At 39.0% G+C, this 12597-nt stretch overlaps 1 protein-coding gene across 1 annotated transcript; it reads right to left on the bottom strand.

Annotated features, from left to right (window-relative positions):
* LOC111222553 (RNA-binding protein 7-like) lies at positions 1–5486 on the bottom strand. The gene is made up of 5 exons (XM_022746325.1): positions 5278–5486; positions 4819–4981; positions 4002–4077; positions 1228–1318; positions 1–974 (listed from the first exon to the last, which is right to left on the bottom strand). The coding sequence occupies exons 1-5, from the start codon at positions 5368–5370 to the stop codon at positions 615–617; spliced, it is 783 nt and encodes a 260-aa protein (XP_022602046.1). The 5' UTR covers positions 5371–5486; the 3' UTR covers positions 1–614.
* Positions 5487–12597: the final 7111 nt, after the last annotated feature.

Below are 12597 nucleotides of genomic sequence, written 5' to 3' on the forward strand. Positions count from 1 at the left end.
GTCAATGAAAGGAGATTTATAAGAATGAAAATGTTTTTTGTAAAACAGTTCGTCATACAGACTCAGAATAAAAAAATAAAATAAAGCCATTTTTAGAAAGAGCAAGGTCAACTAATCTAACAATAAGAAAGGATGGTGCCCTATTGCAGTAATAGTGGTGCTGGTGAAATATTTAGCTGACACTCGTTCTGTTTTGAAAAATACCTGAAGATTTAAAAATTCTGAGAGCACCATTTAAATACAATTTGCATAACATAAAAACTGGCCAATATCTTAAATCTTTTTTTTGTTTACATGTCTTCCAAATATGAAAACCAGTCATATCTGATTTTTTTTTTTTGTCCTTGCTCTAAGACAGTTCTTCCCCTCTAAATATATAGAGGGACATCTGTGAGGAAATACTCACATGAAAGTAATTTACAAATTTAAAAACGCCTTAAAAGTAAACAAAAATGGCTCTAAGGCTTGGATTATTAAATCTTCAAACTGGTAGGATCATGTACAAACAACCTGAGTATACATGTGAATTTATCAACAAAATTCATGCTCTTCTTTAGGAAGCTGCGCACAAATCTGTGAAGAACTGAAGTCTTTACAGAAATCCTTAGCATGTATTAGTACCGTCGCCATCTATTATCTTGGTAGCCACGGTTGCTGCCTCTGTCGTCGTGATGTCTGTGTCCACCTCTGCTGTCATGGTGACGGCTGCCGCTCCTGTCGCTCTGATGGTGATAGTTGTCCCGGCTGTGGCTGTGTTGCTGTTGTCGGCCGGAACTTGAGTCATCTGCATAGCGCTGGTTTCTAGCGCCACTGCTCGTGTGGGACGGATGCCGGTAGGGGACATTATCATGTTGCCTTGAGCCACCTCCACCAGAATTTCCGCTTGCAGTCGGCTGCCTCTGTAGAGGCTTGGAGAAGCTGCCATTTATCTGCTCAAGCTGCTGCATGTGGAGCTGCCACATCAGGTTGTTCATCTACAGATAAGGGAAATGACAGTTAAACAAGACCTGTGTTTCATACGATTCACTGAAGCCAAAAAGCCTGTTTCTATTCCTGTCTTATGATATGTGTAAACATTTCCTCATGTGTTACTGAGGAGAACAGGTACCTTTTGACGCAAATCAAGCAGAGAGCAGGTCTTTATACAATGTATCTTAAATAATGACTACAAAAAATTCTGTCATTACTGTGCAGTTCTGTGTCACTGTAAAAATCCAAAGAGTTTACCATGGCATGCTTCTGCAAATTATCGGGAGTTGAAAAGGATCTCTGCATTTGGGGCGGAGTATATGGTGGAGAACTGAACTGGATTGGGGTCCTGCAGAGTAAAGAAAATCATTGTCAAACACTTAATCATAAAAAAACAAAAACAAGTCTACATAATGTCAGGTGCACATTCCATGTATTTTGCAAAATCCATATATGACTTCACTTCTCAACATTAATTATTTAAATGATTTTTGGTTCATGTGTTTGTTTATGATTTAATCTTATTTCACCTCTTTTGCATTTATAGAAAGCCTTTTATGACCTTTATCACTTTATGAAAAAACATTTGAGTCACATTCACTTATGTTCACACTATGTTCAGCTAGATGTGCAATGAGCCATTGGAAAAATAAAAAACAGTATATCCATCAATACTGAAGATGACAAGCCCATCCTTGAGTGGTTTTAATAATATTTTGATTATGTGTGATCTAACCACACGACAATCTTCATCAAGAGGCAATATAAAAATTGCTATGAAAACACTTAAAACACAGAAAATTAACATATCACAGCATTTTAAGCAAGAGTACAGCCCCTTTATCAAACATGCTGCATGGTGTAAAGAACCAGCAAATGCAAACTAATCCAACAACTACCTAGTCCAACAACAGAAAAGGCCAAGAAATTAATCATCCTTTTTCAGTGATAAGGGTGTAGTGCCAAGATCTGTAATAGAATATCTGAAGTCCTGCAGCACTGATAGGAAGCCGAGTAGCCAGACCATTCCAAGGAACTGAATTTGCAACTAATGTTTCAAATCAGTGGGCTGGTCACAACTGGAAAACTTCTGGTTTGTTTTCTTTATTTATTTTCATTTTTGTGTTAGCCAAGCTTTCGGTGGAAGTTAGTCACAGTAATGTAGAGAGGTCTGAATTGGCCAAACCAAACTGAGGAAGTGGGAAGCAGGTTGAAACAAGCGTACTTTTTTCTTTACAATCATCCCACAAGACAGCAAAGAATGCTGCGGTCATGTTATTTTAAAACTATCTCATATCATTTCACCAAGGACTTAGTCTCAACATTTTTTTTTCTATAATAGTAGAACATATTGACAGCATATAAGCCTTGAAGAATGCACGACCTACAGACAAAACATACACATGGGTGACAAATTAAAGTAAAAACCTGAATAAATGAGTGGAGCAACATAATGCAGATGCTTCCACACAGGTGCACAGCATGAGTAATTTACCACCAATCTTGCTCTGTGGCAGGTATTAAATACTGAGCGGGTCCAGCTGATTCTGATTTTGTATCAAGATAGCAGGAAGAGAAGAGACTTTGAAAGAGGGACCATTGTTGGGGCATAGATGACAAGAGCTTCAGTCACACAGACTGCTCAACTGACTAGGGTTTCAATAGGCACAGTGACTTAAATGCCACCTGAATTTAGATCTCTGGGAAATATTTATGTAGGGTCAAAAATTGTGGTCAAAACAGCACACTTTTGATGACTGTAAGGCTTGTGCATTAGCGTGATATGTAAAAATCTCGACCCAGTTAAACACCTTTTGGACCGATGTGTTGGAGGAATGGTGTTTCATTCCTGCAGTAGAGTTCACAGACTTGTAGAATGAATGCCAAGGCGTATTGACACTGTTCTGGCGGCACATGGAGGCCAAACAACTTACTAAGACAGTTTATGTTGGTTTTTCCTTTCCATTTGTCACCCATCTGTATGTGTGTGTGTGTGTGCGTGTGTATGTGTGTGTGTGTGTGTGTATGTATGTATGTAATATATATATATATACATATATATATAAACACTGGTCTGATACTTCCTAGTTCAACTCTGATGCGAATACTTTCAGAGCTTCCAGCAAATACCCTAAACAGGCACTGCTGCATGAAATTTGGCATGAAACATGGAAAGGATTGCATACCGAGTCTTCTATGTGTGTAAATACAGACCGGTCCAATCCCATTTCATGCCACATCTTATGTCAAAGCTCCAATTTTAGCACACAGGGCACTGCCAAGATCATGAAAAACTTGTAATAGTCAATAAAGAGCCAACATCTTTGGGAGCATATTTGGCACACACACAAAGTAGTTGCAATTACAGTAAGGAATTATAGTAGTGCCATGCCTCCATAATACTACTGAAAAACTACATTGCAAAAAGGTTGCATTCAAGGCCCCGAAAAATAGGAATGCAATTGCTATTATTGTTATTACAGCTTACTATCCTATGCAAGAAAAATACTACTACTGCAAAAATGATCACATGCCTCTAAGAAATATTAAGTAAATTTTTTAAAGCGACTTTTAAGCTTATGAAGGAACAGTTGAAGGAAATGACTGAACATTGTTATTAATTTTAAATGTAACAAACATTTGGCCTAATTAGCTACAAAATTTAAAACTGATAAAAAAAATCCACTTTCAACTGATACAGTTTGTCAAATCAGTTCAGACAGCTTGAAACAACCAGTGCTGTGGTAATGCTGTTACTGCAACTGCCTGACACAGTTCGACTCCATGTTGAAACCATTCATACAGCAAATCCTACCTTCTTGACATTAAGTTAGTGGTAAGGCCTCACTCCCTAGTTGCAACTGACAACCATTAAAAGGAGAGCTATAAATTAAAAGATAGGACAAACACAAAGACCAAGTTGTGGCTGAGAGGCAGAAAGGGCCGGCTGTTGCACGAACGCTACTGATGCTCACGTTAACCAGATTTTGTTTCTGGAGCTGCGGCAAAAACTGTTCATGAGACATTATTACCTCTGGCCGTGGGGATTTGGGGTATTTGCAGGACTTGAATTCTGCGAGTTCCCTGGACTGCTGCTATGACTGCTACCTATGATGGAAGAAAACACACTTTATTAGTAAAGGAGAATACTATCCAAATTTTAAAATAACTGTCAAACATACAGTGCAAGTATAACAATCTTGTACTTTTATTATTTGTCACAATGTGTGAGGTACATAAAAAAATGAGAAAATAAAATAAATTTCTTTTAGAAATAAGAAAATTAAAACTGCAATGTCTATACTTCAATGAACTACTAGATTCCTTGTACAAAAAGAACACATTTATTGATATTATTAGCAATTGCAATAAACAGTGGCTTAAGTATTGCTCCAGCCTGGTCCATTTCAATTGACTATTGTTAATAATAACCTCTGATCAGGTACATAAATCACATTTGAACAAGCATGATGTGAGGATCGAAGGAATCTCCAGCACCAAGCTTGTTAGAAATCTGAAACTGAGCTTTAAGGGCCAGTTGTCATTCACACAGAGCAACATGAAAAAGATCACAATTTAGACTTGTTACGGGGACATTTTATTGAAAAGGATCCTTAATTACGTACTCCTGGAATAGCTGCACTCGCTATGACCACATTTCCATGATTAAATGAGATTTAAATGTTTGAAAATGAAGTGAAAGGACATCTAAAGGTTACTGCTTTATTGTGATTCTTCACTGATTTAACATAGATAAGACAAGCCATGCCGCTATATTCTAAATGTCATAACATTTTTGCGTACATGTCAAATTTTAAAAACTGTTCGCCATTTAAAAAGTAAACTTACCCGATCTGAACTGCACATGAATAGTCCTCCCAAATAGCGATGTCCCGTCGAGTAGCTGCATGGCGTATGGCACGGACACTTCGTGTTTGTAAACGGCAAAACCGAATGTTTTTTGTTTCCCATCCGAGTCTTTAGGAATTTTAGTTTTGGTGAGTGGTCCTGCCTGTAAGAACAACCAATTAATGTCGTACCCAAACAGTCAACTGCTAACACTATTGATAGCTAGCTAGCCAACTAGCTGCCATAACGGAATCAATTACACCTCTTAAAATTATCCACAGTATCTGCACAACAAACACTAACGTTACAACATAAGTAAAGAAGCCACACGAAAGCCTACCACTTCATAAAATAACAATTGGGGCCCTTTCAAGTCTAGATCGCTTTCGCGATGTTAGCATTACGTGTGTTATGCTAGCCATACACTTGACATTTGCTAACTGTTAGCGACAACAGCACCTGTAAAAACAGCTCGAACAAAAGCTCCTCCGTCACTCTTTGATCTAAATTTCTTATGAAGAGCGTCCGGTCCGTTTCTTCCTCTATTCCCATTGTATTTAAGCAAATATGAGCGCTATCCAGGTGATATAAATGCTAACGTTTAGCGTATAAAAATCACTATGCAGAATATAAACGGAAGGCCTAGGTTGCCGAAAAGTGAAATGCCATTTTCTTTGAGCTTCTGTCGTAGTGAACAGCGGCTACTTTACGACACTTTAAATATGGTATGTTACGCATAGTTCATTTGGTTAAACTGCAACAATAGGGGAGAATATGAACATGAACATAATAAATTGAACATTATAAATATTTAAATATACATGGCATATTTCTGATATGATACGTCTTTTGTAGTTTTTCTTTCTGGGAAAGAAAAACGGAACGCCTTCATGAGTATGTGAAAATGAAAATGCTCAGAAAATGAAAACGCAAATGAGTTTACTGCATTTTTTTATTTGGATTTAAATAACGCATACTGTTGGAAGTGGGGTCATATGACTGCTGGGCTAAAGAGCAGCAGCAGCAGCAGCAGCGCAGGTGTGCTAACTGGGCAGGTGATACAGGTTCCTTGAGTGTTTTTTGTTTTGTATTCTGAGCTCATTCTCTGTTTGCCCTTCAGTTCAGCTGGTTCCCTCTATCATTCACCTCTGTCCCTAAGTGTATTGAGTGAGTAGTTTATTCCATTATATTTTCTCAAGTCATGTTTATTTTGTTAAGTAGTACATCTAATCTCCTTAGTTTGTTCTCACGTGACTATATATTTAGAGTCAGAATGTATTGATGTAACGATTTTAATTGAATTGTTAACTGTTGTTGTTTATTCAAGTTAATATGATAGAATTTGACCTGTATGTGCATTTCCTTTCATTTGTAAAAAATATAATCACTCAGCTGTAACTACGCACACCTGACTGACTGCAAGCAAAAGATATACATACACATACTTTCAAATGGAACCTGCTGACTGCTTCTCCTGCTTTGCTCATGCTCATCAAGTCCAGTGTAATCCTATAACACATACATGTGGAAAATTTCATTTTCAATTTTACATGATCATTTGAATAAAGTCCCCAATAGGCTTTTATAATGACTTAAACCAAAATGAGTGTTTTGTATCTTAAACTTTATGTCCACTTCAAATCTAGATGAGACCTGTGTCACTACACGGCCACTGTAGATTATGGGGTTAGCAAGGAAAACTGATAGGAGCTTCCATGATTTTCTGAAAAACACCCCTGTCCAGGACATAAAAGGCCTCTTTTACAGCAGACTTGTCATAATAGGAAAAGTGCCAATGACATTAACAATGGCTCTGTTCTATTCAAGTGTCATGGTCAGACAAGACAGTGTGACAGTGAGCTAGCATGCGAAACACCTGAAGCCTGAAGCAGTCAAATGGAATTCAGTCGTCATTCATTTTTACCTGATTTTCCTTGTGACATGTCAAAATGCCTACCGTGTTAAAGGCAGCATTAAAAGGAGTGCCCAAAAGAGGTTATGAATGTTGCCTTTTATGCATATCCACCACTTTCACCAATTCCAGTTCCTTTTTTTATTCATATCCCATACTTTGCAATGATGCCTTCCTAGTAAGATTAAATGCAATTTTCTTCATTCTACCTTTTGCAAACATAAATTCTTCTCTGTTTTTTTCCTGCCCTGTGGCTCAATCTGATTGGGTCAGTGGCTCAGGAGCCTGGAACCGAGTGCTTCTGATTCTGGCGACATCATTGAGTGTGGAGGTCAAGCGAACGGCATGAGAGGCTTGACTTCCACCCTAATCAGATGGGCCTCGGTGTCTGTCCTCCATATTAATTACATCAATTTAAACTAATGGTTTTCTCCTTCACGCCTGGGAAACATCCTCACAGATTCTGGCCTGATGAAGCCCAAGTAAGAGAAACATGGTAAGGCACATCAGCCACAATTTGAAGACTGCCCTTCTTTTACTTTTCTTGCTGTTTAATTTTTACAACAATCTAGACCTTGCAATCTTTATGACATATTTATATCATGCAAGATGCGCTTCCATCACTTATAATAATTCTGTGGTGAATCCTGTAGTGCATAGTTGTTAACGCTTGACGTAGTGGATGTATTGGATGTATTGAATGTATTGGATGTATTGGCGCTTTCTCACAAAATGCTTATGATTTCAAATGCTGCAAAGTTGCAATGGAAGCAGTAAAAAAGGCCTTAACCATAAAACCACACCTGTGCAGTATACTATTTGATGACTAAAGCTCTTGAATCTATTTTGGGCTCCTACATTGCCATTACCCCATACATCTCCCTGATGTATTTCCTCCTCCCATTTTACAGCCATTGGAAGGAATTCAGGAGCACTATGAAAGTGCTGCTACAGGACAAGGTATACAGTGTGGAAAGGGGGGGCAAGGAGTAAATGAAATGGAAAACCCACTGAATCTGTAAAACCCTTATTACTATTGAAACTAATGAAATACAGTACCATGTATTTACTAATGAATAGACTTTTTGATTTCTAAACAGACCTAGATCTGGTTCAAAAATCAACTAAGATCTCTTAACAATAACCATTACATCGATTCCTCTAAATGCTACAGTACATACTGTGCTATGCTAGAATGTCTGAAAAGAAACAGTAGATGGCAGCATTGATCCAGTGATACTGTCTATGCCACCGTTGCACTAGCAGAGGCTTCAGCTATGTTGGGATATGAGACAGTTGCTATGCACTGCGGAGGAAAAATGCTGAATTTAAAGAGGTTTTTTTTCTCTTTTTTATGTGGAGAAGGGAACTAGATTCGATTGTCATAGGAATATCCTCTTTTCATGTTTCTTCAGCCTGTAGCCCACTTTCAGGTTTCTCATAACATTAAAGGGTTCTAAATGGCTTGTTAGGGAGGTGGTATTGTTGTCCATGGAAATATTTTTCTACAGTAGTTTTTTATTTTTCAAGTTAAGAAAGAAGTACCTGAGCGAAACCTGGTGGTCCACAGAATAGATTTGCATTTTACATGTGTATCTACTACTTGTATTGGAATATGAGAATACATGGACACAATAAAGCCTTTACTGATTGTACATGTGACATATTGTATGGGTGACTAAGGTTAAATTTTAATGGATAAGAGGTTTACATCATATGTTACTAAATTGTTTTTGTTCTTATGAATACTACATTTTTTACGGAGCACATGTGCATTCAGCTGTTCAAGTTTAATGCACTGTAGAAACTCAGATTTGCATGGCTTTTTTATGATCCAAGACTCTTGACAAGCAGAGCACCAATATGCCTTTTAATCTGTCTGGTAGTTCTTAAGCAGAAAGCCATAGTCCCAATTTACACCAATTAGAGAAGCACTTTTGGAGCTCAATATTAAATAGCTATATGCACTTTGGCTCAAAAACACATCACATCCTACACTCACCGTCATGAACACGAGGGCATCAGCTTCTGTTTTTTTATGACTGGGTTCTTGGATGCCTGCATGTGAGACTTGGCTGTATTGTTTTAATTAGTAGGGAAAGAAAAAAAAAAAAACTTGACAAAATGGGAGCAATGCTCAAGGGCAAGATGGTAACCAGTGAACATTCAGCGAGGTGAGATGTGACAGGGCAGGACCACAGAAATAGGCCACCACCAGCCACCTCTGCTCTGGTCAGATCTGGGTGAAATCTTATGGTGCTTTAATGCTTCCACACAAGGCTGCTGTAATGAGGCTACACACACACACATACACACACACACACTATATATTCACTTCCAATTATGACCTCTGGCCTGGAGGGTTTGGTGGGACTGTGAAGTGATTTACTGGTGGCCAGACACATCCTTCGTCTTCACCAGCACCCACCCTCGCTTTAGGCTCCAACCTATACACAACACACCCTTCTGCCGTCCTTCCCTCCTGTTCATTAATATTCATAATTCATGTGGAATGAAGTAATTCGGGATCATTAAACGCACATGAATATTTGTCAGATGAAAGTTTAATTAAGCCATCCCTCTTTGGCGGCGTGGTGTCAGAGAGTGGCTTCCCATTCAGTGCATCCAGTGCACAGCTTAATGGCCGGTAACTTTATAAGTGCTACTCAGTGCTTATCCAGCAATAACCCCCAACTATACAGAGTCTTATTTCACACCTCCTGTGCTGCTATTGGGTAGAATCAATTGATAGGGATGGTGTCTGAGTGGTTCCTATAGTTCCAGTGGCAATGTGTGAATCAATCATAGTTAATTCAGGATAGCAGGAGAACCACTTTTGTGGTGGATGTCATTTATTATTCAGGACTGCGGTCTATACATGTGGCCTTGCTTTTAGATAGTTGGGTAAGTGACATATACATACTGCATACAGTAGATATCTCCAACAATAATAATGTACTGTGCTTAATGAATACTGAGTCCATATACAACATGCATATAACCCGTTATGTCCATACGATCCTGTATGTGACTAGGTGAGTCAGAGATTCTTAGATTACAGCAAAGGCTTGAGAGAAAAGCTACAGTGCCCACACTGAGCTACAGAAATTAAACATTACTCATCCTTTCCCCAGCAGAGTAATAATCATTTTCAATCAATCAGTTTCTACAGATTTGCTTCCAATATTAAGTGTAGGACTTTAGGGAAATGTTCTGTCCTCACTTTGTAAGACACATCTGATAAAGTGACTCCCTCCCTTTCTCTCTGACACACACACACACACACACACACACACATAGAGAGAGACAAGAGCTCATCACTGGCAGCATGCCACCCCGCTTCAGCACCCTCCTAAAACAAATGGATGCAAAAATCTTGTGAAGGGTGTCCGAGTCACTCCATTTCTTCACAGCTTTCTCTCCCATTGCAACATGCTTGTTATCTCAATATCTGTGCTGCATGTTGCTGCTGCCCCTGACATGCTCTGACTTAATTTTCATTTCTCTGACTCCCCGCTCACGTTTGGTCTCCCTCTCTCAACACACGTACACACATTAAGGCAGAGATCCATCCTGTTGCTACAGTGCTGCAGTGCTGAGTAGCAGTATCAGAAAGAGAGAGAGAGAGGGATGTCTGGCATCAGCCCCACACCACAAAACGGACTGCGGCAGGACATCCAAAACCCTTTTTCCTTTCCATCAGTAAACTCAAACAGCATTTCCTTACTCCCCAGTTCCCCCTGGAGAGGGTGTCTGATGACTAACATTAACTTACAGTATGTGATGAAGAGCATGGTCAGGAGCATCTGTTGCAATAAAAAGGAAAAAGGGACATTTCTTTTACATAAATTAATCCCTCTACCCCACTCCTCCCATTTCTTCTACCCCTTTTACTGTTCCAAGAAATGAGGTGTCAGCACATTTCAGACAGCCAGGCTCACCCCTGACACCAGCCTGTTGAGGAGCAGAATAATGCCCTTTGCCAAAGGTGCCATATGGAGGGTGTTTCATAGCCGAGGAATGGAGGGGAAACGACTGTCCTAGAGGAATAATTAAGAAATGGATCCCATACAGTATAAAGCTCATCACATCATGAATCTCCAGCCTCTCCCGATGTTCCATCTCTAACTCCTCTGCGCTCCTCTTTGCTGTTGCTGCTGCTTTTTAAAGCCTCAAACACCTTCAGAGAAGATAATGAGCTATGTCAAAAAGAGACTGCTACTCCTTTTTTTTCTCCTCTTCCAAAAGTAAGCTTTTTCCCCCACTTCATTATAATCAGAAGTGGAGTATCCCATATCCCCGCTGCTGAGCAGAACATGCCCTCAGAGACAGTCAATATTTTCAGCTCATAACCTATAACTCTGAGCTCAACCCCCGAAGAGGAAAGTTTTCTCTTTGAGGATTCTCATCACTATGGTAATCAGCTGGTAAGAGGATGTTATGCCAACTCCTTGTGATGCAAATATTTGCTTTACATGCAAAACCTCCAGATTAAAATTCTATCTCTCTGATTTCCACTTGAGTTCAGGCTAGCAATCTGACCGCCGTCAATGATGTAATTGCACTGAGGAAATTACACTCATTGGATAAAGAACCCTGCAGTCAGTCAGACCACCATCTGTAATGTTAGTATATTGAAGAAATTACACAAGAAGTGGAATGGGTTTTAATTTATAGTGTCACAGTAGATAAGGAAATTCCTCCATTTAGACAAGATAACACAGCTGTTCTCAAATAGGAGTTCCTTTTGATCAAATGCCTTGTGAGATGTGTGAATTTCATAATTCAGCTGAAGTGATGGTGTCATCATCCTTGTATGTTTATAGTGCTTTAAAAAAAAAAACTCATATAAACCATGCATGACTGGCCAACAGTTAAGAGATTGTTAAACTACCCCAGGCACTGGCTAAAATTGCCAACCTCCAAGAAGTCAATGATGCAAATGAAATAAAATTTCATTTAGCCTTGTCAGTTCACGTAGAAGTCGCCTGGGTGTTTAAAGAGAGCACAAGAAGGTCAACATTTTTTTCTGTGTAATACTCCAGGTGTAAATTAATTGCTTGCACTAGCTCTTCTGGACCACTTGAATCAAATACCAGCCTTATATTGGCATAAAACTGCAGAGCTAACCTTCAAATTCACAGTAAGCTCTCTGGAGACCTCGGAGTTGTTGTTTTTTCTTCCTCACCCCCCAGCCCCGGCCCTTTATCTTCACTGTCAGGGTAAAGCACATTACTTCAAACCCATGCAGGAGCTGCTCTAGGCTGTATTGTGCTCCTTACTGCAAAATAATAGAAAGAAAAGTTCAAGAGGAGTTTGACAGATCTGGCAAGATGGGACCATGTCAAATCCATTGAAGGCTGTTCCAAGGGTTTGGATCTGTCATTGTCACAACTAATAATGTGCGGTCTCTCTATCCTTGGCATGTCGGTTTCTCTGTACAAAAGCATTCAGCATTTACCTTGGCATTCATCTAATTTATTTATGATGTCAGAGAATTGTAGATGAGCTATGAAATGACTACAGAACAAGTTAAGAGACGGATGTTGTGCGGGGCTCAATGAGAATGTACCTAAATCACTATCCAATTGTCAGAAGTATACTGTCATCATTTGTGTGTCACATTGGTGACAGTTGCACAATTACACATCACAGCAAAGTCTCATATGGGTTTCTCAGGATAAAAATATAAATCTGAAAATAAAACGTTTTTGTATAGGTACACTCAGCCTGTTTCAATTACCCGACAGCAATGATGTACATGTAACATTATGGACGTGTATTCAATGTTTAATGATGATTTGCATGTTCTTTTTTTCTTTAAACGCTTTTAACTTTTTCTTAAACCAATGAAGCTTTGAATCTAA

This window comes from Seriola dumerili, unplaced genomic scaffold (genome assembly GCF_002260705.1).
Source record: "Seriola dumerili isolate Sdu_G_001 unplaced genomic scaffold, Sdu_1.0 BDQW01000102.1, whole genome shotgun sequence".
NCBI lineage: Eukaryota > Metazoa > Chordata > Actinopteri > Carangiformes > Carangidae > Seriola > Seriola dumerili.

Bases quoted from the DNA above. Each gene is read 5' to 3' on its own strand.
- LOC111222553 (XM_022746325.1), bottom strand. From the start codon at position 5,370: ATGGGAATAGAGGAAGAAACGGACCGGACGCTCTTCATAAGAAATTTA. The intron at 4,982-5,277 runs GTGCTGTTGTCG...TTGTTCTTACAG, and splicing joins TGTTCGAGCTGTTTTTACAG to GCAGGACCACTCACCAAAAC. The intron at 975-1,227 runs GTAAACTCTTTG...CCTTATCTGTAG, and splicing joins ATTTGCAGAAGCATGCCATG to ATGAACAACCTGATGTGGCA.